At 37.9% G+C, this 27268-nt stretch overlaps 1 protein-coding gene across 1 annotated transcript in view; it reads left to right on the top strand.

Moving 5' to 3' along the window:
* GSL03 (glucan synthase-like 3) overlaps positions 1-27268 on the top strand; it is a 65262-nt gene that overhangs the window by 7298 nt on the left and 30696 nt on the right. Inside the window, exons 11-21 of the mRNA XM_082869174.1 lie at positions 5825-5962; positions 6088-6164; positions 6245-6338; positions 16653-16775; positions 16881-16998; positions 21785-22119; positions 22432-22484; positions 22577-22637; positions 23140-23221; positions 23333-23382; positions 23475-23561. Of these exons, the coding sequence (XP_082725300.1) occupies positions 5825-5962; positions 6088-6164; positions 6245-6338; positions 16653-16775; positions 16881-16998; positions 21785-22119; positions 22432-22484; positions 22577-22637; positions 23140-23221; positions 23333-23382; positions 23475-23561 (1218 nt within the window). The remainder of the gene's footprint in view (positions 1-5824; positions 5963-6087; positions 6165-6244; positions 6339-16652; positions 16776-16880; positions 16999-21784; positions 22120-22431; positions 22485-22576; positions 22638-23139; positions 23222-23332; positions 23383-23474; positions 23562-27268) is intronic.

Raw genomic sequence — 27268 nt, 5'->3', positions numbered from 1 at the left:
TCCTAACAATAGTCTAATCCATAGCAACTCACATACACCCTGTGCTATGGCCCTGAATTCTACCTCAGCACTAAATCTAGCAATCACATTTTGTTTCTTATTTCGCTATGTGACAAGGTTGCCTCCAACAAATGTGTAATATCTAGAGGCTGATCGTTTGCCAGTGACTGATCTAGCCTAATCTGCATCAGTAAATGCTTCCACATCGAGATGTCCATGTTTCGAGAAATACAGACCCTTTCCAGGTGAAGTCTTTAGGTACCTCAGAATTCTCATTACTGCCTCTAGGTGGGAAGTTCTAGAAGCATGCATAAATTGGCTAACCATGCTTACTGCAATGGCAATATCTGGACGCGAGTGAGATAAGTATATAAGCTTGCCCACTAGTCTCTGATATCTCCCCGTCCATTGGCTTTCTCCCTTGATCCTCACTTAGTTTCTGGCCCGGTTCTAGAGGTGTATTACATGGTCTACCTCCAAGCATCCCAGTTTCCTTTAGTAAGTCAAGTACATACTTCCTTTGGCATATAAAGATGCCATCCTTGGACCTAGTTGCTTCAATGCCTAAGAAATACTTCAAATTACCCAAGTCTTTGATTTCAAACTCCTTGGCTAAGTATTTCTTTAACCGAGGGATCTCCTCAATATCATCTCTGTCAGAATAATATCATCAACATAAACAATAAGAGCTATGGTCTTACCATGAGAATGTGTTATCTGCTTGACTTTGCTTGAACCCATATCTCAGTATAGCTTAAGCAAACCTTTCAAACCAAGCCCTAGGAGATTGTTTTAGCCCATAAAGTGATTTCTGGAGCCTACACATTTTACCTTCGGACTTAGCACCAGTAAAACCAGGAGAAATATCCATATAGACCTCTTTTCGACGTCTCCATGAAGGAAGTCATTCTTCACATCAAATTGATGAAGTGGCCAATCCAAAGTATTCTCACAGAGTTTATCTTAGCAACCAGTGCAAATGTCTCCTGGTAATCTACCTCATAAGTCTGAGTAAAGCCCTTAGCAACCAGTCTTGCTTTGTACCATTTTATGGAACCGTCTGCTTTGTGTTTTACAATGTATACCCACTTATACCCAACTAGATTTTTTCTTCTAGGTAACTCTACTAACTCCCAAGTGCCATTCTTGCTGAGAGCTCACATCTCCTCCATCATGGCATGTTTCCATTCAGGAATAGAGAGAGCATCTTGAAAGTTGTTAGGTGTACTCACAGAGAAAATCTTAGACAGAAAGGCTTTATATGAGGGAGATAGATTAGAATAAAAAATATGATTAGTAATAGGATGCTGAGTATATGACCTAACTCCCTTCCTATTAGCAATGGAAACATCAAGATCTGAAAACTCAAGAGTAGAAGCATTAGAATTACCTCGACTTTCAGGAGAGGGGGTTGACTCTGGACACTCATCCGGAGAAGAAGTTAGCAATAGAGGAGAGGAAATAGCTTCTTGCATCCAGGTGACTTTCTGTCTATCTTTGTCTCTTTGTCTATCTTTGTCTCTTTGCCTACTTCATTTTCCACAACAATGGCGGGCTCATCATCCTCTATTTGTTCAACCACTGGCGGTAGTGGAACATGAATCTCTGCACACCAAGGCTCCCCTTAAAGGGATGATTGTGACAATAGGGAAGGTAGAAAGTAAGACTGAGACTCAAAGAAGGTGACATCCATAGAGACGAACCATTTACGAGTAGGAGGATGATAACACTTATAACCCTTTTGAGTAGCAGAACAACCTAAAAAAACACACTTAGGAGACCTAGGATCCAATTTACCACGGTTGGATGAATGATTATGGACAAAACAAACATAGCCAAAGGTCTTAGGTGGAATGGAGAGCCTAGAAGAGGGGGACCTGGATAAAACTTGAAGAGGGGTTTGTTTTTGAAGAACTTGGGTAGGAAGACGATTAATCAAATGAGCTGAAGTGAGGACCGCTTCCCCCCCCCCCCCAATAGGGTCGAGGAACACGCATTTCAAAGGATAGACAACGGGCCACATCAGGAAGATGGCGATTTTTTCATTCGACAACACCATTTTATTGAGGAGTATTAGTGTAAGAAGTTTGATGAACAATGTCATGAGTGGTGAACTAACTGGCAAGACCAGAATCAATATATTCCCCCTATTATCAGAATCAGAACGCAAAATTTTGACAATTGCTCTAAACTGAGTGCACACCATTTTATGAAAGTTTTGAAATACAGAAAACACCTCACTCATATCTTTCATTAGATATACCTAAGTGGCCCTAGAACAATCATTTATGAAAGTAACAAACAATTTTTGACCTTTTAAAGACAAAACGTGAGCACCCCTACATCAGAATGAATCAAAGCAAATGGAACTGAATTTTTATTACTAGATGGAGCAAAAGAAACTCGGTGTTGTTTTTCAAGTTGACAAGACTCATATTGAAAATTAGACACATTATTTTTCTCAAAAACTAGAAGGAAATAAATGCTTAAGTAGTAAAAAGGAGGGATGTCCTAAACGATAGTGCCACAACCAAAGGTCTTCATTAGTGGATGGTAACTGAATAGATGAATGAGCCAGCTTGTTTGTCTGATCCAGAATGTAGAGACCATGTTCCTCTCTATCACTGCCAATTCTCTTCCTCGTGGTAAGGTCTTGAAAAAGACAATGATCAGGAAAAAACATCACGCTACAATTCAAGTCATGAGTAATACGACTCAAAGATAAAAGATCAACACTAAAATTGGAGATGTGGAGGACAGAGGATAAAGGAAGGGAAGAGGTGGGATGAATTAAATCTTTCCCTGACACGGACAAAATAGTATCATCAACAATATGCACTTTTTCCTGACCTGAGGAGGGGTTATATTCTGAGAACAAATGAGATGAACCACACATATGGTCGGAAGTAACAGAATCAATAATTCATGGCACAGTCGTATGAGATAGCAATGCGCTTGAGGAGGAAGCTAAATTACTTGAATTGGCAAAGGAAGAAGAGGATGCACCTGTGGTGGAAGTGGAGGCTCGACGGTCTAGCAAATGGCGAAGAGCAATCTCAAAATCTGAGGCAAATAACCCCGAAACATCAGCAGCAGGTGAGATAATTGGAGATAAAGATGATGGCTTAACTGTATTTGAAAGATGTGCCCGAGTATTGGCCCCTTGACCTCTAGACTGACCAGACTTACCCCCTCGAATACCAGGACGGTCTCCTCAGCCATCAGGAGGAGTCCCATGCAGCTTCCAACAAGTCTCTCTTGTGTGTTGAGGTCTATGGTAGTGGTCACAGAAAAGATTATCCTTCTTAGAGGAAGGATGAGAACCACGAGTCACACGCTCTCCATCGCAAGGGGGTGCAAAAACCAAGGCCGAGCGATCAGTAGTGGCAGAAGGAAGTATCGTAGAGCGGCGACTCTCGTCATTTTGCACAGAAGCAAAGGCTTTCTAAAGAGAAGGAAACACGTCCATGCCAAGTACTTTGTTTCGTACTGGATCACACTCTACATTGAGGCCTTTCAAGAATTTGAAGACCCGCTCTTGTGCCACAGACTTTTGGTAGCTAGCAGAATTAGTGAGACAAGCAGGCTTGTAATCCTAAAGGTGATCAAGCTGCTTCCACCTATTACTAAGGTAAAATACTGGAGAATAGTCATCTCACCTTGTACCGACCTTTCAATGGAGCGACGTAACTCGAAAGCCTGTGAGAAGTTTCCCTTCCTGGAGTAAGTAGTAGTTACAGCCTCCCAAATATCCTGGGCAGTGTCCATAAACAAGTAGCTCTCTCCAATCTCGGGTACCATAGAATGTATCAACTAACCCATGATGAGAGAGTGGTGATCTCCTACTGGTCATAACTAGGATCTGTGGTACTGGGTGCCTGCATCCTTTCATCAATATATCCCATCTTTCCTTTACTCTTCAAAAAAATAGTCATGTTCCGGGTTTGTGACTGACATATGAAAGCATAACAAACTAAGAACTCATATAGATTTTTTTTTTTTTTTTTTTTCTTTTAAAGAGAAAGAAAACAGAGAAGAAGCTTTTATAGAGGTATGTACCACAATAAGAGTTCAGTCCATTTGTTAGACACCAGCCGACTAACCAAGTTGACTAGAAGCAGTCTACAGAGCTTCTAGGAGTGCCGACAGACCTATAAGGTCAAGCTAGGGCTGCCGATAGACCTAGAGAAGATCTGAGGAGGCTTCGGCTGCCTTGGTAGAGAGCCGACTGACCGTCGGTGGAAGCAATGTAACGCCTCGACCCTTTATACGTCATCAATATTGTCCGCTTTGGGTCACGTTCGTACGGATTTGTTCTTCCCAGTGGGTCACCTATCCTAGAACTACTCCAGCCTATATACGCTTAACTGGGGAGTTCTAATAGGGATTTCACCACCTGGGAAAATGCCTCAATGCTATATAAGGGTCCAGGTTTTTACTTTTATAGCCCAGGAACTCCCCCTCCATTCTCGATGTGGGACACCAGGGCCTTGCAATCCACCCTCCATAAGGCTGCACGTCCCCGTGCAGTAGCCTGCCAGCTCACAAGCCCGCCCACATGCATCGAGAGACGCCAGGGGCCTACACTCGGTACTCCGGAGAGTCGGCTCTGATATCATTTGTAATGCCCCGACCCTTTATACGTTATCGATATTGTCCGCTTTGGGTCACGCCCCAGTGGGTCACCCATCATAGAACTACTCCAGCCTAAGCACGCTTAACTGGGGAGTTCTAATAGAGATTTCACCACTTGGGAAAAGGCCTCGATGTTATATAAGGGTCTAGGTTTTTACTTTTATAGCCTAGGAACTCCCCCTCCATTCTCAATGTGGGACACCGGGGCCTTACAATCCACCCCCCATAAGGCTGCACGTCCCCGTGCAGTAGCCTGCCAGCTCACAAGCCCGCCCACATGCACCGAGAGATGCCAGGGGCCCACACTCGGTACTCCGGAGAGTCGGCTCTGATACCATTTGTAACGCCCCGACCCTTTATACGTCATCGATATTGTCCGCTTTGGGTCACTCCCGTACGGATTTGTTCTTCCCAGTGGGTCACCCATCCTAGAACTACTCTAGCCTAAGCACGCTTAACTAGGGAGTTCTAATAGGGGTTTCACCACTTGGGAAAAGGCCTTGATACTGTATAAGGGTCCAGGTTTTTACTTTTATAGCCCAGGAACTCCCTCTCCATTCCCGATGTGGGACACCGGGGCCTTACAAGCAAGGTGGCTGTGATTGGTGTTAGGGTCCTCCTATTGTCGCTCTGATACCATGACCGTTTAGAGAAGAGAAAGAGGTAGGGAATGAGACCTCATCTCCTTTTGTATTAAGATTAAAGCATAATTACAAGAGTGCCATAAGGCATGAATTATTGGTCAGCTCATTACAGCTCATTACATCAATCAAGGAATAAAACAAATTTACTTATTCTAACAATTCCTTATTCTAACATAATTTCATTATTCTAACAGCACTCCGCCACAGGAAAGACATATCCCCACCATCCACTAAAGCTCGATAAAAGGATGATACCTCTAATAATTAATTTTGAACAATTAGAATTGTAATTTTGAGCTTTAGCTCTTTGTATCCCTAGATTTGGGATTCTCTCTCTCTCTCTCTCTAACAAATCTGTTCCTAGAATGTTGGTTTCATCAGTTTTAGATTTCTCCTGTTCCATTACTGGAAGTGTTCTATGGTTCCAACTTCTTGTGTACTTTATTTATTTATTTTTTCTGGTGTTTTCTTGTTCTTTTTTTAATTGACCTTAGTGATATTGATTTGCTTTATATCTTAATATTTTCCCTCTTTGTTTATTTTAGATGGCATTTGAACTGTATGGTATGCTGGCTGGGAGTGTAAGCCCCATGACAGGTGAACATATTAAGCCTGCATATGGTGGTGAGGAGGAGGCTTTCTTAAAGAAAGTGGTGACTCCAATCTATAACATGATAGAACAGGTGTTGCCCCTGCTTGTTTCCTTCACTGTGTTAAAGTTCTTACTGTGATCTTTTGATTTTTTTTTTTTTTTTTTTTTCTCTCCCTTGGTTCATGGCTTAGGAATTTGCCTCTTTGTCCTCCACAGGAAGTTAAAAGGTGCAAAGGAGGGAAATTGAAGCATTCTCAATGGAGGAACTATGATGATTTAAATGAATACTTTTGGTATCATGCTTATCTTTGTTCACTCTTTTTGTTTTTGCATTCAGTTTGTCAAATGTAAATCAATCTTGGGATAATTGCAGGTCAGTTGATTGTTTCCGGCTGGGTTGGCCAATGCGTGCTGATGCTGATTTCTTTTGCCTGCCAATTGAACAGCTTCAGGCTGATAAAAATGGGGTATGCAATATTTGGGACCTTTTACATAACTGTTGTATAGTTCATTTTTCCTTCTTTACAAATATATGATAGAATACTATAATTTTTCTTTTATTGTGGAAAAAATTATGCACAGCCGTATAAAATTCGTTCATTAATTTTCATATAAAATTAATATATTTATCAATATATATATATATATAATTAATTTATTGAAAGGAATGCCAGGCTTTTGCCTCATGGCTTGCTTGATGTGAGGTTCAAAAAGAGCACTTCAATGCTATCTGTAGGGTTAATGTCCTGATGTGAAGTGTACTTTAGCTTGTGCAATGCTAACTTGATGTGAGATGTGTGTGCCTTGGATTTGTCAGAATTAGCAACTCATTGTTTTGATAAAGAAGTAGAAAGCATCTAAGCTTCCTATGCACCACTTTGTCCAGCTCCTGTTAGCTATTTTATTGACTGATTCGTGAGGATTATTATGTTGCATTGTAGCTTTCCTACAAATCCTCACCTTGAACCAGTGCATATGCCATATTTGAGGATAACAACTCCTTTTCTACAATCTAAATCCACATTAGTTTAGACTCGAGATTCAGAAGTTGGTACAAAAATTTTGAAAATATTTTGGAACAGTTCAGAATTATCATTATAATTAGATGCATTCCTTGTGCTGCTAATTTGATGCTAGGTGGGAGGTCAGCAGATTCTTTATAGTTTGAGAGATATCCCATATGAGCTAAAAGACTATTAGAAACTTCGTAACTGTGAATAAGTTCGTGTTTTAGATCCCAAATTACCACCAGATACATCCATTAAAGGAATCTTTATGAACTGTCTTTTAATTTTTCTGATATATCCTGCATAACCATCTTTCATTGTTTGTGCCTGTTGGATTTGGTTGTAAACCTCTCCATTTGAACATTTAAAAGTCAAATGGGAACTACGTGCACTTGAATGGTCTTAGTGGTATTTAGAGGAGTGGGGTAGACCTGGGGTTTTATTTTAAAGTAACAAAAATCTTTGTAAGCTATGGTTTTCAAGCTCATACACATTTTTCTGGTTGCACCAACACTCCCAGGAGCAATAGTACTATTGTCAACATTACTTGTTAAATGTGTTCTTTACTAGCTGCCACAACTTATTTTAACAGCATTCCAATAACATTGCTCTACGCAGCAGCCAAGACTCTTCAGACGAGGAAAGTTGGGAAGGCCAAGGCTTTTGAGTGCTAACTAATTTTGTTTTTACCAAATATCATAAGGTTCCTAAAATAAATCTCAGCAGTAGCCTGAGTGAAACTTATATGAATTGGGGTTGTGCTAACAGACAATTATGGAGAAGATGGGGTTACAGGCTGAGATGGGAAGTAGGAGCGGGAAATAAGGTTAACCTTTAAGCTCCTTTCTAAATTAGATTCTTCATAGGATTGGGTCTTGAAGCTTGGGTAACCAGCTTAGGGTTGATAGAAGATCACCCCTTATTTATAAATGAAAATTAGGGTTTACAAAGAAAACAATTACAAGATGATCCCTGAGGGCATAAAATGATTACAGACCCTACTGACTTTCGGCTAATATAATATGCTAACACTTTCGGCTAATATAATATGCTAACACTCCCCCTCAAGTTGGTGCGAAGATATCTCTCATGCCCAGCTTGCCTAATATGTCATGAAATGGTTTATTCCCAATTCCCTTGGTGAGAATGTCAGCAAGTTGTTCACCAGACTAGACAAAAGGAGTACAAATGGTACCACTAGTGAGTTTCTCTTTAATGAAGTGGCGATCAATCTCAACATGTTTTGTCCTGTCATGTTGAACGGGATTGTGAGCGATGTTGATGGTTGCCTTATTATCACAGTATAACCGCATGGAGTCCGTCTGATCAATACCTAGATCACTTAACAATAATTTGATCCATAAAAGTTCACACACACCTTGTGCCATAGCTCTAAACTCAGCTTCTGCACTTGACCTGGCAACCACATTCTGTTTCTTACTCCTCCAAGTAACTAGGTTGCCGCCAACAAATGTGCAATACCCTGAAGTTGATCTCCTATCAGTTACTGACCCAGCCCAGTCAGCATCTGTATAGGCTTCTACACGAAGATGATCATACTTTGAAAAATACAGACCCTTACCAGGAGCAGACTTCAAATACCTCAAGATTCTCATGACAGCCTCAAAGTGAATCTGACGAGGAGCATGCATAAACTGACTAACTACACTGACAGCAACAGCAATATCAGGACGGGAGTGAGATAGGTAAATGAGCTTACCCACTAATCGTTGATAGCTCCCCCTATCCACAACTTCTCCTCCTTCATCATCCCCCAATTTCTGATTTGGTTCCAGTTGAGTGGCACATGCTTTGCAGCCAAGCATCCCAGTTTCCTTCAACAGGTCAAGCACATATTTTCTCTGTGAGATAAATATCCCATCCTTAGAGCGAGCAACTTCAATTCCCAGAAAATACTTCAAGCTTCCCAAGTCTTTGATTTCAAACTCTTTGGCTAAATATTTCTTCAACAGAGGTATTTCTCCACTATCATTGCCTGTAAGAACTATGTCATCTACATAAACAATAAGTGCTGTAGTCTTACCGCGTGAGGAATGTTTCACAAACAATGTGTGATCTGCCTGACTTTGTTTGAAGCCATATTTGAACATAGCCTGAGTGAATCTCTCAAACCAAGCCCTTGGAGACTGTTTGAGACCATATAATGACTTCCGAAGTTTGCATACTTTGCCTTATGTTTGATGATCCTCAAAACCCGGAGGAATGTCCATATATACTTCTTCTTCGAGGTCACCATGGAGAAAAGCATTCTTGACATCAAACTGATAAAGCGGCCAATCTAGATTAGCTGCTAGAGAGAGAAGTATTCTGACTGAATTCATTTTAGCCACGGGTGCGAAGGTCTCCTGATAATCAATGCCATATGTCTGAGTAAACCCTTTTGCTACAAGTCTTGCCTTGTAACGCTCAATAGACCCATCTGCTTTGTGTTTCATAGTATATACCCATTTACATCCCACAGCTCGTTTGCCCGTAGGTAACTCAGTCAATTCCCAAGTGCCATTCTTCCTAAGTGCTTTCATTTCCTCAATCATGGCTAGTTTCCACTCAGAGGTAGCAAGAGCATCCTGAAAATGGTTAGGAATGCTAACAGAGGAAATATTGGACACAAACGCTCTATATGAGGATGACAAATGAGGGTATGATACAAACTGTGAAATAAGATGTTGAGTACAAGATCTCACACCCTTCCTCTTGGCAATAGGAACATCAAGATCAATGGACTCACGAGATTCAAAGTTACCTAGACTCCCATCAGAAGCAGGAGATGGCAGTGGAGTAGCAGAAACGGTCCCGTGTATCCAGTTAACTTGTTTTCTGTCTATGTCCCGGACATAAACATTCCCGTCCTTATTCTTGGTGACAGTGGGTTCTATAGTTCCAGTAGAAGAGGGGGGTGCAAGAACAACTGGTTCCACCATAGGAAGCACAGTAGTAGAGGGTGGTGCAAGAGCAACTGGTTCTACCATAGGAGGCACAGGACTCACTTCACACGGAGGCACAAGACTCACTTCACACCAAGGCTCCCCCGGAAATGAGGACGGTGACACCGGAGAGGACAAGAAATAGTACTGGGACTCAAAGAAAGTGACATCCATGGACACAAACCACTTACTAGAAGAAGGGTGGTAACATTTATACCCCTTTTGAGTAGGAGAGTAACCAAGGAAAACACACTTGAGGGAGCGAGGGTCCAACTTACCACGAGAGGGAGAGTGATTATGGACAAAACAGACACAACCAAATATTTTGGGAGGAATAGAAAATAAGGACTGAGAACCTAGGAGGACGTGAAGCGGAGCTTGTTTGTCCAAGACCTGGGTAGGGAGACGATTAATAAGATGGGCAGCGGTGAGAACAGCGTCGCCCCAATAGAGTCGAGTCACATTCATAAAAAAACACATGCACCGAGCCATGTCAAGAAGATGCCGATTCTTGCGTTCGGCCACCCCATTTTGTTGAGGGGTATTGGTGCAAGAGGTCTGATGGATAATGCCATGAGTAGAGAAATATTGTCCTAACCCAGAATCTATGTATTCCCCACCATTATCAGAACGAAATATTTTGATAGTGGCCCCAAACTGAGTACAAATCATCTTATGAAAAGTGCGAAACACAGAGAAAACCTCACTCTTATCTTTCATGAGATACACCCAAATAGCACGAGAAAAATCATCAATAAATGTAACAAACCAGCGATGACCTTTCACAGACAGAACACGAGAGGGACCCCAAACATCAGAATGTATTAATGAAAAAGGAACGAAGCTTTTATTCAAACTGGGAGCAAAAGAAGCTCTATGTTGTTTTCCAAGTTGACAAGACTCACAAAGAAAGTCAGACACATGATGATTTGCGAAATTAGAAGGAAATAAATGCTTAAGTAAATGAAATGAGGGATGCCCAAGACGCCGATGCCATAGCCATACATCAGCGGGGGTAGTAGAAGACGTGGTGGTAGAATAAGCAAGTTTGTCCGGTTGATTTAGGAAGTAGAGACCATTTTCTGCACTACCACTGCCAATCGTCCTCCCCGTGACAAGGTCCTGAAAAAGACAATGATCAGGAAAAAACGTCACACGACAATTCAAATCCTGGGTAAGACGACTTAAGGATAACAGATTAACAGAAAACTTGGGAACATGGAGAACAGAAGATAGATGTATGGTAGGAGTGACTTGGACTAAACCTTTTCCAGAAATGGAAGAAACAGTTCCATCGGCAATCCTAACTTTGTCCTGACCTGAAGAGGGCTTATAGACAGAGAAAAGATTAGAGGAGCCAGACATATGATCTGAGGCACCAGAATCAATAATCCAAGGCAAAGATGGATGACACAGGAAAGCACAAGGAGAAGATGCTAAGTTACCTGAGCGGGCAAAGGACGAGGAAGCGGTACTGAGAGCAGTAGAAGATCGGCGGTCCAACAATTGGCGCAAAGCATCCTCCAGCTCAGTATCAGAAGCTTGGGTAACAGAAGTAGAATTAGAATCAAGGGTATCAACGGCACTAGACTGATGAGCCCGGGAATAGGAACTACGGCCCCTAGATTGACCTGACCGACCTCCTCGAGAACCAGACCGATCACCGCGACCCCCGGATGGAGTCCCATGAAGCTTCCAACATGTCTCACGAGTATGCCGCGGCTTCTTGCAATAATCACAGAATACAGACTCCTTAGCAGCAGACGGATGAGGCAGGCTGAGGCCATCTCGAGGAGTAGACAGTAATGCGGAACGGTCAGTAGAGACAGGGGACATCATAGCAGACCGGCGACTCTCCTCATTTTGTACATAAGAAAATGCCTCCTGAAGTGAAGGAAGAGTATCCATACTCAGAACTCGACCCCTAACTGGATCATACTCCACATTTAGGCCGGCCAAAAATTTAAAGACCCGTTCCCGTGAGATGAACTTCTTGTACCCGACAGAATCAGTAGGGCAAACGGGCTTGTAGTCTTCCAGGTGGTCAAGGCGTTTCCAGCCGTTGGTGAGGAAAGTGAAGTATTGAAGAACAGTCTGCTCCCCCTGAAGTGAGCTCTCAATAGAGCGGCGCAACTCAAATGCTTGTGAAAAATTCCCTTTGCGGGAATAGGTAACAGCCACAGCCTCCCAAACGTCCTGGGCAGTCTCCATAGACAAGTAGCCCTCACCAAGTTCTGGAACCATCGAATGGATAAGTCAACTCATAATTAAAGAGTTGGTAATCTCCCATTGGTCATAACCTGAGTCAGTGGTACTAGGTGCCTGTATCCTGCCATCAACATATCCCATCTTCCCTCTGCTCTTCAAAAACATAGTCAAACTTTGAGACCATGCTAGGTAGTTTTGACCATTAAATAGAGAGGTGGTGATTTTCAGACTAGGGTTGGGGTTCTCAGTCATGGTAGTAGGTAGAATGGGACTTTCACTCTTTGGTGTTTGAGAAGAAGGGGACACACTGGTGGAATCTGTCATGGATACAATACTACCGAACCCGCAACAAAACTAATAGCAATCACAAACCTGGAAGGTGGTAGTGATATAACAGGCACAATGACCACTATAAAGATATAACTAAATTTAAGAAACCATTTTTTTTTTTGTTTTTTTGTTTTGTTTTTGTTTTTTGTTTTTTTTTGTTTTTTTGTTTTTTTTTTTGTTTTTGTTTTTTTGTTTTTTTTGTTTTTTTTGTTTTCTTTCTTTCTTTCTTTTTTTTTTTTTGTTTTTTTTTGATTTATTTATGTATATATCAAGATATCTACATGGATTTATATATAAATATATATATATATATATATATATGAGGCTAGTTTTATATATATATTAGTATATATATATATATTTATATATACACTAGGTCTGAGATCATACCACAGTGAGGACGACGAGTGACGAAGTTGAGGACGACGAGTGCTGAGGACGATGAGGGCGAGGAAGACGAGTGACGAACGTTTGGAGGAGATCGACGAGCTGAGGAGAAGACGACGACGAGCTGAGGAGCTGAGGAGATCGACGAGCAGAGGAGAAGAACGAAGACGAAGCAGATGATCCAACTGGCTGATGAAGATGAAGCAGCGTGACAACAGTGACTGACGATCGACCCAGCAGATGATCCAACTAGGTACGTTTTGAACCCTAACCCTAGAGGTGTAGCTCTGATACCATGAAGCTTGGGTAACCAGCTTAGGGGTTGATAGAAGATCACCCCTTATTTATAAATGAAAATTAGGGTTTACAAAGAAAACAATTACAAGATGATCCCTGAGGGCATAAAATGATTACAGACCCTACTGACTTTCGGCTAATATAATATGCTAACACTTTCGGCTAATATAATATGCTAACAGGTCTACCTTGCAAGAAATAGCTCTTTTATGATGAAAACTCTAGTCTACTCGTAACAGAACCATTTTCTGTAAAATAAGAAAAATATTTAAAATCTTGGTTTAGATCCTTGTAAGTACAACCCTTTAGATCAGAGTAACTGGATGACAAGCAGCCCGTTAAGGCGATAAATCATCTCACAACCTGATCGTTCCTTAATGGTATTTGACATTCACTTCACCTGAACGTTTCAGTTGTCAGGGAATAGGCCAAAATATATCATGCACTCACATTCTTTCATGCAATCCCCTCTTGCATGGACACGACCCTCATGTGTGACCATGCTCATAAACTAGCCAAACACGGGCAAGTAGAATAATTATGGGTAGGTGAAGGTTTGAATGCATGAGCTATATTCCGAATGTGTTTGTGGAATGTTGAACACTATTGAGAGTTTTTGGAGTACCATGATGTGCCAGGAGGAAGCAAGGGAAGTTGGTGTTTCAAAGCCTTAAAGGCCTTTGACAATTGTGGAAACAATTGCAAGAATGTAGACAAAGAAGAGGCAAAGGAAAGATTAGATATTGGGTAGCAATAAAAATGGAAGCTTAAAGAGCACTTCTTACCTACCAATTACTTGCACGCAACCTTCGTTGGTTGAGAAGCAACAAAGGAAGAGCGTTTCAAGTTCTGAACATTGATATCTGTCTTTGACCTTGGACAGCCATCCAATAAATATGTCCAATATGATTATTTGATTTGTGTTGGAAAAATTAAACCTTTTGACGATGGATAACAGGATAATGTGCTCTTTAGTGAAGAGGCAGTAGAACAAAGACATGGTGATGGTGAAGTTTCCATCTTTGGTGAAGAGGATATGGACCAAAATTGTGATCAAGAACAAAATTGGGGTCAAGATGTTCCTATTTTTGACAAAGAATGTGGACTAAGGTTATGACCAAGATGTTTCCATCTTTGATGAATTGAAGAACTGCATTGTGTTGACGTTGATGCTTGTGGTTATGAAGAGGAATTGGATCGTGATGAAGTTGATGTTTACGAATACGAAGATGTTCCAATTTTTGATAATTATGACAGTGATGATCTTTTAAACGATGGGAATGGCATTGGCGATGAGGCAGGCTTCATTGAAGAAATGGTTGCAACTCAATTGTTTACTCATTTTCTTCAAATGAAGTTGTGAAGGGGATTCATGAGCTTGGCCATGCATTGGCTTTGTTTTCCAAGGAGTGTGGGATTGATTTTGAAGTTTAACAAGTTGTTGAAGAGTCAGAAGAGTGGGAAGTGGAGGTATCAAGGGTGTTTGTTCTTTGCTCTCCAAACTTGTCTCTTGAGGAACCTCTTGCACAAGATGTGCAACTTTGTTTTGAGTTGATGCTTGGTGTACTATCGCATACGGACTTTATTTTGGAAAGTCTTGAGTGTTGTGTGGAGCTTCATTTTGTTCAAATGTTTCACAAACAACATGCTATGTGGGTGGCCTATTCACACCTCCTTATGGTTTCAGTTGATGTGCATAAATGAGAACTCATTTTCAAGGGGGGATATTTGTTAGGGTGATTTTGAATAAGGACTTGCAACCACTTCGTCTTATTTGCCGTTGCATGTCCATTGTGCTTCCATTTGTTGTTGTTTTGCGTCATTTTTTTGTTGATGTCCCCAACCTGAGGACAAGTTTATTTTCTTTAGAGGGGGAGTTTGATGTAATAAGAGTTGGTGTGGTTGTTGTGTTTAGGTTGCTTAGTTGGCCTTGGCCTATAAGTCGGTGGTTAGCATTTTAGGAATTTAGTTTTGATGACATTCGATATTGTAAAATTAGAGCTAGTGCTCTTTGTATCCTTCTGGATATATTTGTCTCTAATGAATCTAATTCCTAAATTTGGTTCATCATATATATTGCATATTGTATAATATATTTAGATATGTTGTAAATTGTTAGAAATGTACTTGAAATTAAATAAGATTTAAAAAAACTATGAAATTTCTATCTCCATCCGTGTAAAAGACTAGAATGTTTCGTTACTGGAAAATTTTAAGTTTTTTTTTCACTTCGAACATTGTAAAAAAATTAGAAGATCCAAATGACTAAATTGGGTACGGGTGTTGGATGCATATCAGTTTTTGGTTCATTTGTAGAAACACAGTTGTAATTTTAAAATCTACCCGATCTTTTGGTGGCTGATGTCCCATCGAGCTCAAAGTTTGCCAACGGATCATACTTTTACATTTGGATCTGGTTTGAATCACTTTCCCATTTCCTTTTCCACTCAGAACAGTTATGCATCTCACCTTACAAGAAGTTCGAAATGCAGCCAATTGTTTTGAAACAAAAACGAACTTTAATTGGAAAAGAAATTGTTGTAACAAGGATGCACAAAATAAATCTCAAGACTTCCACGTCTTTGACACGGCAACATTAGTGCTGGAAGTGTTATTCACTGAAACTTGTAAAGAAGTTCCAATATTGTTAAATGGGAAATGTGGGGAGGAATTCGTCAGGAGGATGATAGTTTCTCAATCACAAATAGAAAGATTACCCTTGGAGCTCTTCCAGGACAACAGCTTGTCAAGAAACTGAGTCTAGCCCAAGAGTGCATTATAATAGTAAGCACAATAGAGAAGATTTGCAAAATTAAATGTCATCATGGAGATTAAATTATTCAGCTCCCATAATCACTGGATCTAGAATTCTTATAGCACATTGGCTTTAGTCATCTAGAATGAGCTTAAATCAGCACACAAAATCTATGACCAACAATGGAATGCCTGAATCATCCGTGGACTTCATTCTGGTAGTCTGTTGTTTTTGTGACGTCAACTATGGACTGCATGCCAATATTTGCCCGGTTGCAAGAACAAGAGACTTCAGTGTTCTCGTTGTCTCTCTCTCTCTCTTCGTTTTTTGCCCGGTTGCAAGAACAATAGACTTCAGTGTTCTCGTTGTCTCTCTCTCTCTCTCTCTCTCTCTCTCCCTCTCTTTGTTTTCTTTTCTTTCCTTTTTTTGTTGTTGTTGTTATTATTATTATTATTATTATTATTTTTTGGGTCTTAATTTAATGTTATGCTAGAGAATTGCATTAGTTCTGATGTAAATTTTAAGAGGATAATAAGCTTTTTGAATTGTAGTTCATCTTGTTTCCTAAAGCTATTCTTGGAATGTTGGTCTTCTATTCAAGATAAAATGAACAACCAGATCTGACTTGTAACTGATATGCACTTGGCCTTATTTTGGAGGAAGCTTGATGAACATTGTTTTCAACATGCATACTGTTTCAATGACTTGATTTAAATCTTTTCTTATAAAGAATTCAGCACTTCTTATTATTGGACCTACACAAGTAGAGTTGGTTGTTTTTACATCCTCTCTCTCTCTCTCTCTGTGATATGAAATATTGCCTTCTGATAGTAGATTGTTGATGATATTCAGGAGAACAAACAAGCTGCTGGGGATCGATGGACAGGAAAAATTAATTTTGTTGAGATATGCACATTTTGGCATATTTTTAGGAGTTTCGATAGAATGTGGAGCTTTTTTATCTTGTGTCTACAGGTATTCTATTTTTTTTTTTGTGTCGTTTTTATATTTACTATTGGTTTTGCTAGTCATATGTCTTGTTAACCTTATTATATCATGTTAACGTGGACAACATTTAAGGCAATGATTATCATTGCTTGGAATGGATCGGGGAAACTAAGTTCAGTATTTGAGGGCGATGTATTCAAGCAAGTATTGAGCATCTTTATCACTGCTGCGATATTGAAACTTGCACAAGGTGAATTTCTCTTAATTAGCTTATTGTTTATATTCTGATGCCTTTCCTTTATCTCTCCCTCACCCCCTTTCTCCCCCAAACTCTTAGTTTCAATACTGTACTCATTTGGGTTTTCCTACTTTATACAATTGTTCATTATCCTTTTTTATTTCACACATTTTTTGCTAGAAGTTGTTGACAGTATTATTCTTTCAGAATAGAGCTGGGATCTTTTTCCTTAATTCATTTAAATTTTACTTTATTTAGCACATGTTTGATTGCATCTGGAGGACATGAAGAACAAGATTTGGGTGGCCAATTCTATCCATATCCATATGTAAAGCTTGAGTGCATAAATGGTCCTCAAAAGTGTTATGACACTTTTTGCCCTCCATTTTCATATATCAAAATGATCATTCATAACCAATTAAACAGATAATCTAATTTCCATCCATTAGCCACTATACTTTTCTCAATGAAAAACATTCCATGAATCTTCAACAACTGGAGCAAAACGTTCCTTTATGTTTGTTCTCAAATTTGAATGACGGTTTTACCCTCCCTTTGCTCCTCATATCACTTCTGTGTTTGATGTATATGTATTGATTAATATTAATATTGATCAATATTTTTTGCTTCCAGCACATCCACATCCACATCCACATCCACATCCACATCCATACTACTATATAGAAAGAGTGAGTGGAACATGGTCCTTTATTTTCGTCCTCAAAGTCAAATGACAGTTTTGCCCTCCTATTGCTACCTATAACTACTTCAGTGTTTGATGTATGTGTCACGCCTCGAATTTCCAAGATCCGACTCCACGACAATCAAACCACAAATATAATAAAAAGACAGAATAATTACAACAAACCTCCCTCCACATATATATATATATATATATATATAGACTGGTCAAGTACATGATCTATAGTCCTTACATCCTATATTCATTGACTAGCTGACATGAATACAAGTATGCCAATCAAAATGGAATAATCATTCAATTCAAAAGAAATGCTCACAGGCTTACATCACTCTCAAAAAGGGTACAACCCTTGCAAAAATAACGTCACTCAACCTTCAAAATAAAGGCCCTAGGCCAACAATCAATAGAGCTCTCTCTAGCTCATGCATAAGTTCTATGCCAACTCAAAATCGTGGCACATTGTCAATACTTGAAAAGTTTTAGCATGGGATGAACATATAATCCAGTAGAGAAATCTTTACATATACTAATATCAATCTACACATGTATATGATCATGATACTATAACATATGTATACAATGTTCAAATCCCATTTTCTGTCAATCATAACATTCCTTTTCAAATCTTATGGTTTAATCACAATGTTTGATAAATATTCTCAAATCAATGATTTATCTAGTTATATCCAGGTGAATCTGTAGGTCAATGTATCTGCTAATAGTCATCGCTAAGCATCACCTATACCCCTACTTTACCGGTTGTTAACCAGAAGGGAATTGGTATCCATTTGCACAGGTTTCCGATCTTTCACAATGGACCCTCTTGCCAACTTAATCTCATTTCTATACATTTCCCATATTGACCATTTACCGGTCAATTTAAAACAAGGGGTTTTCAAATAGTAATGCATCTGATGCAAATTTCAATCATCCAAAATGTGGTTAACAACACCACCGTTCATCAACGGATTATTCATTTCAAGAATTCAACAATTCAAATTATCATAATGAGTTTCAGTTCACCCCAGGTTTGTGATTTCTACGACAATGCAATTCTCCACCAATTGTCAACAATTTACAATCTCTAGCATATGCAATAACTCATAAATTAAGATATCTCATTTCAATTTCGAGAGTAGAGACGACATTTTCAACAATAAAATAATTTCTCAAATTAGGGTTTCAAAGAAATTGGGATTTCTCAAATTAAAGCATTCTCATGTTATAAAACACCGATAAAATACATTTGATAAGAAAAATATAGAGAAATTACCAATATTTTTAAGCCCTAAATCTCTACAATGCAAATTTCCAAAAATCTCTACATATTTCTGAATTTAGTATAAATAAATATACCACACATTCAAATATAAACTCATATTGAGTAGATCAAAGAAATCCCTACCTCAAATAGTGGAGAGAGAAACCCCAGAATTTGAAGGTGGATGAAATGGAAATTGGTTTTGATGAATGCGAAGCCCTCGTTGTGCTCTACAATGTTGACGATCAACTCTCGCTTTAGCTAGGGTAGATTGAAGCTTTTATGGTGTATTAATGGCAGAGGGAGAAAGTGGAGAGAAAAGAGAAGAAGAGAGAAAACGCGAGAGAAAAGAGGGAGAAGACGTGTATTAATGAAATATCTGCATCAAAGTGATTGATTGCATTTCAGAGTGATAGTTAAGCACTGGATGGAAATTCAAATTCTAACTAGGTGAAGCAATTGATGAGTGACCGATTGCTTTAAGATCCCACAATGATCGCTAGCTATTGGAAGACGCACAAAATCAATACAAACAAAGCAATCGATCGACAATCCAAAAAATCACATTTCTACTCTCAAATTCACAATAACAAACCCCAAAAATACTTTCTCAAATCTTGAAACAATTCTATCGCATTAACAACATTAGCAATGACTACAATGACGATACAAACAAATGATTCGGATACCAAGGTCACATAACTGTACCCGAAACCAATCAAATAAGGGCAAATGGGTCGGGTTTAGACGTGAAGTGTTATAGTACGTGTATTGATTAATATCTTTTTTTAGTTCAATAAATATTTTACTAATAATGTTAGCATTCTATTTCTCAATCTAAATGTGATTGTCTATTGAGTTTTACAAAAATAATAATTATACATTAATGATAATTAAAATTGGATTTTTTTTCTTCTTATTATTCATTAACAAAGTATTGAACTCCCTCTCTCTCTCTCTCTCTCTCTCTCTCTCTATCCATATTTTATCTCCGTGTTCTCTTTCCTTTCCTATATTCTTGCTTTTCATTCTTTCATCTTCTATTCCATCTCTTAAAATGTCCAACCCACATCATTTTGGTATCAAAGCAAAGGATTCATTGGAGACAAAAAGATGATACCAAATCTTTTCAAACTTGAAGAATATTGAACTTGAGGTTCCGTTTTCCCCAACAACAAGGTTACCCAACTGATGTAAGTCCAAACTTCTTTAAAATTTCATTAAACATGTGATGGGAAAAAAGTGTGTTTGGTTTGAGTCTTTTGGATAAAGTTTTTTGAAAACTGAGTTTTTTGGTTTTCGTGTTTTTTTTTTTGTTTTTAGTGAATATTTTTAAAATTTTAAACATTTTTTTTTTACTTTTTTAGATGCATCTTACTTACATGTATCTAAAAAGTAAAAAATTTGTGAAAAAATATTCTAAAAAAAATTAATAAATACATAAAAATACAAAAAATGTACTGAATTCTCATATATTTTTTTTTGTATTTTTGGTATTTAGTAAATTTTTAAAAGGTTTTTTTCACAATTTTTTAACTTTTTAGGTGTATTTATGTTAGGTATGTCTAAAAATTAAAAAAATTACTTAAAATATTAAAAAAATTTAGTAAAAACAAAAAAAATACGGAAAACAAGAAAATAGAATTTTTTGAAAACTCTAACCAAAGAAAGTGAATGTTGATTTGTTTTCTGACATGGGAATAGAAGAGATGGAAGAAAGGGAAAGTAGAGAGAACATGTATATAGAGAGAATCTCTTTCAAATATTCAGGGTGTGTTTGGTTTGTATGTGTAGAGTAGTTTTTTAGATAAAAAGTACGAAAACTTGTTTGGTTTGTTTTTTTTCAGAAATAGTTTTAGAAAATTATTTTGGGGAGAGAGTTTTAAAAAAAGTGATTGATTTGATGTGGATGAGAGAGAGTGATTTTGGAAAGTAGGTAACCAAACAAAATTTTGAGATTTTTTTTGAAAAAATTTGTTTGGTTTGATTACTCTTGAAAATTTGTTTGTAGAAAATTTTTCCCAAAATTTTTTCTGAAAAACAAACCAAACAAGGCCCTAATTTTTATTCATCTTCAACACTTAATTTATTTTTTCTCTAAGAGACCATTTTGTAGGCCAAACTAGACCTTAAAAACATGTAATTACCATACAAGAATACCCCTATCAAATATGGTAACATCTTTCCTAAGTCCCAAGATTCATCCCAAAAACGCTAATAACGTCTAAAATAAGCAAATACAACAAAATAATTTGAAAAGACTTCTAATATAATTCTAGTGTCTCAATTGACAATTATCATGTCAATCTTGCATCGACTTGGCTGCATTAGTCTTATTTATGTTTCTTTATAGGTTACTTATTTTTGTTCCTATAAATATTTACTGGACAAGGCCTGCAGTATTGGTATCAAGCTTTGTGTGTGGGTATATATATGTGGTTTCTAATGCATTTAGAAGAGTCTTAGTGGTCTAACTGATCCAAATTTATTGTTTTAATTCCCAAGATAGTAGTAAGAAAAGTCCAGCAGCCTGTAAATGTCTATGTATTCTTTCAATTCAATAGGTTGAGTTATATGAGAATTTAAGATTGTTTGATGTCTGATGTGACCTAACCTCATGGGGAAAAACCTAAGGATTGTCATGGCATGCTCTTTTTGACTCGTTAGTAGCCAATTCTATACCTTTAGTTAAAAGAAGGTGAAGGCTTAGCTTGATGTAAGGAAAAACTAGAGTGTTATCTTCTCCATAATATTCCTCAGTATTCAACAATAATATAACAAGTATGTACTTGGTGAAAATTGTGAATTGCTTACTGGAATCTTCATATTTGCAGCTATCCTTGATATAATTATGAGCTTTAAAGCCAGGCGCAGCATGTCGTTGCATGTCAAGCTACGATACATTTTGAAGGCTGTTTCTGCTGCAGCTTGGGTGATAGTTTTACCGGTGACTTACGCGTATAGTTGGCAAAATCCTACTGGATTTGCACAGACCATTAGGAATTGGTTCGGCAATAGTCCAAGTTCACCTTCATTGTTCATTGTGGCAGTTCTAGTTTACCTATCTCCAAATATGCTATCTGCATTGTTGTTTCTGTTTCCATTCATTCGCCGGCACCTGGAAAGGTCGAACTATAAGATTGTTATGCTCATTATGTGGTGGTCTCAGGTATGCAGGAACATCTCGATATTTTTTTATATTAGTCCCTAATTTAAATGTGTATATATTTATGTATCTTTTTTGCATGTGTTCGTTGATACTAAACCTTTTAGTTTATAATTAGGGGAAAATTGACTTTATATCCTTTTAACTTTTTTCTCTGAAAATACATACTCCCTCTCAAACTTTTAGTTTATAATTAGGGGCATATGTGTTTTCAGGGTGAAGTACAAGGGGTTAAAGTGAGTTTTCCCCTTATAAATATTACGTTCTGTTTTGTATTCTGTTGCGATCTTTCTGATATCCTGTGATGTTTTGCAGCCTCGGCTATATGTTGGAAGGGGAATGCATGAGAGCGCATTTTCTCTTTTCAAGTAAGAATACAGTGTTGGATTGTCAGGTGGGCATGGCAGGAATCAGATATTTCCTGTTGTAACTGATTAGCTATATCTGTTTCAACTTTCAGGTATACTATGTTTTGGGTTCTCCTCATAGTGGCGAAGTTAGCATTCAGTTACTATGTAGAGGTGTTTCTCTCATTCATCTTTTACTACTATGAGTTTTGATTCTAGTAAGAGGGAAATCTTTGTTTCGTTTCAGCCTGAGTTGTATTAAAATTTCTAATTTTTCAGGCTCACAACTATAATCTATAATTTTCCTAATTCCTTTATCAACCAATATTTTGAACCTTTTGCTCATATACATAAAAAAGAAGACCTGAAGCATGATAAGGAAAGAAAACAATATGCAATTGACATAATATGATTATGTTAATCAATTACTTTGAATAAAATATACTAAAGATAAATATCTGTCTACTGTCACATCTCCCTGTGTGATGTAAAAGCTCAGGTTATCAAGTCTAAGATCAGCAATTTCAGTCTAAAGCAGTCACTTTGTGCTTTTCCAGCTAAACATGAGATGTGTTCCCACTTTACCCTCTGAGCATTCTTCTCACAGAGATTATAGGTCAAGTACTATTTCCTAGCATATACTAGAGCATTCTCTCATTTGTGTTCTTTGTTTCAGATAAGCTCTCTTGTGCGTCCTACAAAAGATGTTATGCGAATTCACATAACAACTTACCAATGGCATGAGTTCTTCCCTCGAGGTAACAAATGAGTGAATTTCATTTCTTTGCATTATTGTATACATGTGTAGAAATATATATGTTTCTTCATAACAAGAGATGGTTTTTAGTGTTAACATTTGCTGTTTGCAGCCAAGAGCAATATTGGTGTTGTGATTGCAATCTGGGCACCTATTGTTCTTGTAAGTTCATTTCCATTTTGGTGCTGGATCTGTCCCACTCGGTTTCTCCAAGCTCATTTTTTTCTTGATGTCTAAATCAATGACCACTGCAGGTCTATTTCATGGATATCCAGATTTGGTATGCTATTTTCTCCACAATATTTGGAGGTATATATGGTGCATTTCGCCGTCTTGGAGAGGTTGGTGGAACTTCCCATTCACATTTTTATAAGTTTTGTTGTTGTTGTTGTTGTTGTTGTTTTACTCCCAATCCAAGTATGGAGTCTATTGGCTATGTATTGTTGTAGTAAACCCTTTCATTATGTTATGAAGGATGTAGTTTAAGAATTAGCGAATCCTACATGCATAGGTCATTGTATCAGTATCAATAATATCTTATTTGTATTTTTTGTTTTTAGCTACGTTATGAGCAAAATGTCTACTCTGTATGTTTATCTTTGCATGTTATGATCATTTTGATGATATAACCGCATATGATGACATAATGTGATGTCACATGTTGGATGATAACAACATTCTGCTAATCGGAGTGTGACATAAGAATCCCCAGGCTACCACGGATTATCTTTTGGAATGATACTCCCTATCTTGAAATAGGGACTTTGAAGTGCATGGATTCCGATGGCAAAGACGAAGATAGTATTATCTTTTTAGGAGAGTATCAGATAATTTCTAAATCTATGAAGTATGGACATGGACACGGGACATGACACGGACACGTAGACACGCAAATTTTCAAAAAATGGGGGACACGACACGCTGGGGACATGCTTAATATATATAATTTTATTTATTTATTATATGTCTAAAATTGAAAAAAAATTAAAAAATAAAGAGGGTCTTAGGTGTAAATAAAAAAAGTAGGCTTTTGGTTATAAAAAAAAGTATTTTCAATTTGAGAAGAAAAAGAAATAAATAAATAAAAAGCGGGAGAGAGAGGGAGAGATGAAAAGCAAAGGGAGACGATCAATGAGAGAGAGAGAGAGGACCTGCGAGAGAGAGACGATTTGCGAGAGACAGATAGAGGCAATCTACGGGAGACAGAGAGAGACGATCTATGATAGAGAGAGCGAAAAGCGCGCACAGAGAGAGACGACCTTCGAAGTGATGAAAGAAGAAGAAAAACGAAGCAAAGAAGAAGAACGAAGGAGGACATACCTTGATCTAAGGCTTCGACTGGTTCTTCACAGCTTTAACATGTTCAGGTTCTTCTTCACCTTCTTTCTCTTCTTTCTCTTTGTCGACCAACAAGTTAGGGTTTTGTTCGGAATCGTGTCCCCAACGTGTCCGACTGCAAAAAATTCAAAAAAAGAAAAAAGAAAAGGGGACACCTCTCATCAAGTGTCGGACACCCATACGTTGTCTTCGGAGAGGTGTCCGTGCTTTATAGTTTCCGAATCTTATTGGTTATCCCGATAGACAAGCGCGTCTCGTGTCACATAAAGTGAACGTTTAGTTTTATTTTTTGTTATTAATGATTATATATATATATATATATTTTGGGTGGGTGGGGTGTTTTGTCACCAATTGTCCCCAAAGCTTAAGCTATTGAACATCGTCTCTCACATGCAACCCCATCCTACACATGGAGAGACAAACAGAGAGCCAAATAGAAGGAGAAACAAACAACCAAACAGAGAAGGAGAAACCAAATGAGGACATAATACCAAATGCCAATGAAGACACTTGAATCCAAGACTTCTCTCAACTTGAGTTTTGATACCATGTTAAGTCACCAATTATCCCAAAAGCTTACGCTGTTACGAAATGGGTCCAACAAGGTATATCTAGCTATCCAACAAGGGGTAACTTACATCACAGAGCCTTCAAAATTGTTCACAACAACAAATCTTACTATCTGATACCAAGGTAAATTTAAAGTTCCCTTTTACACTAATATTGAAATAACTAGCACCCTAAGAAGCATGAACATGACATTTGTAGGCATACATGCAAATCTTTAAACACAACACATAGGAGATAAGTGCAAAATATATCATTTTATATATTTATTATGTATCATATATTTAAATGTTATATAATTTTTTTCTTTGTAAAATATTTATTCTCATCAAGTTCATCAACCTTTGGTATGTTGCTTCGGTGAAACAAATAAAAAAATAAAATAAAATGAAACATCGCATTTTGTTCAACTAAAAATATGGGACAATGCCTTGAGTGTGTCTGACTTGTGTCGAGAGCATGTCCATGTCAGATAGGTGTTGAACACCAGTATGTGACATCTAGAGAGGTGTCTGTGCTTTATAGCTAGCACCCAAGCATAACATAATAGTTTTGTTAATATTATGTTGTTTGAAAACTACAAGCATCAAGGACAGGCTCTTGAATGTGCCTACTTAGTTCATCACAACTAGTGAATTGGGATTATTTCCAAATTAACAAAACCTACCGAAACATACCAAATAACACTGGAAACACTACCAAACAAATCGAAATGATAAGTAATCGACACACCTCTTCAGAATAATTACCAATTCTCATTTCTATTTGCGTCTTTTTGGTAAATGAAAAATTGAGGATAAAGAGTACTAAATTTATTAGAGAATCTAAGAAACTAGATAGGAGAAGAGGAGAGATAGAGAGGAGAAGATAAAACAAACATGATTAAGTAGCATATATTTTGTTTGTTTCCACAAAGTACTTTTTTATTTTGTTTTATTTTATTTTTGTCCCTACTAAAGTTTTTTCCTAGAGCAATTCCAATGGCCTGCCAAAGGAGCTGCCATTGCCAAAATTTGGCATTCACAAAACTAGTTCTCCAGTGGGCTGCTATGTCTCTTGCCAAATTTTGCCAATGCTATTTGTTGTGCCAAATTTGGCAGCAACTTTGGCAATGCCATACCTTGCCACATCATCAAACTAGTTAACTAATTCCTCCGTCCTTCAAAGTTTCCCGGCCCAAAAAAAAAAAAAAAAAACACAGAAATACAACAATTGAACCAAAACTTCACAAGAAATTTCAAAAACACAAATTAATACAAAAAAAAGAAAAAGAAAAAAAAGAAAAAGGAAAAATCAAACAAGGTTGAGGGATTTGCGGATTTGTTGTAGATCTTTAAAGAAAACCCTCGGTAGTTGTTGTTGGGGTTGGATTGCCGCAGGTGGGGACGCGACCTACTGAGCACTGACGAGGTTTGAGAATCCCTCCTGAGTTTCCTTAATCTCCAAGCTCCATGCCATGTGAGATCATTGATTGAGTGTTTGAGAGAGGCGTGAGTGGTAGATCGTCGAGTGAAATCACCAATCGTGGACTAAGAGAGGTAGATAGAGGCTGAGAGAGATTGTGTAAGAAAGAGGACTGACAAATGTATGTAAGAGAAGCCATTGAGTCTGAGAAGCCATTGAGTCTGAGAAAAGAGTAATTGAATGCAGAGAACCTAGGTATGTGAGAGAGACAGAAAGAGAGTGCGAGAACATAGTGGCTGGTGTGTTCAATGCATCAAAGATGCATTTGTGAGATATAATTGAATGAGTGGTTGGTGTCGTACAATAGACCAACGGATGGATTTTTTTTGGGGATATCAATGGACAAATTTTTTTGAAATTGAAATAAATTGTATTGTCAAGAAAGAAAAAAAAAAGAAAAGAAAAAAGAAATAGATTTGTATTACATATAAAAAATAAATAATAATAACAAAGTAGGAATGGTTGTTAGAAAAATATTAAATAGTGAATTTTTTTTGGGTCTTAATTCAACCTTGCACCTCAGCACTTATGTTAAACTCAAGTGTGACAATATGACAATAGTATTCCTCATTATAGAATTATGTTAAACTCAAGTGTGACAATATGACAATAGTATTCCTCATTATAGAATTATGTTAAACTCACGTTTGACAATATGACAATAGTACCCCTCATTATA

The sequence above is a fragment of the Camellia sinensis genome, chromosome 5 (assembly GCF_055761805.1).
Source record: "Camellia sinensis isolate YWXY chromosome 5, ASM5576180v1, whole genome shotgun sequence".
NCBI lineage: Eukaryota > Viridiplantae > Streptophyta > Magnoliopsida > Ericales > Theaceae > Camellia > Camellia sinensis.
The sequence above is the reverse complement of the archived record's forward strand: the minus strand, read 5'-3'. Positions and strand labels throughout refer to the sequence as shown.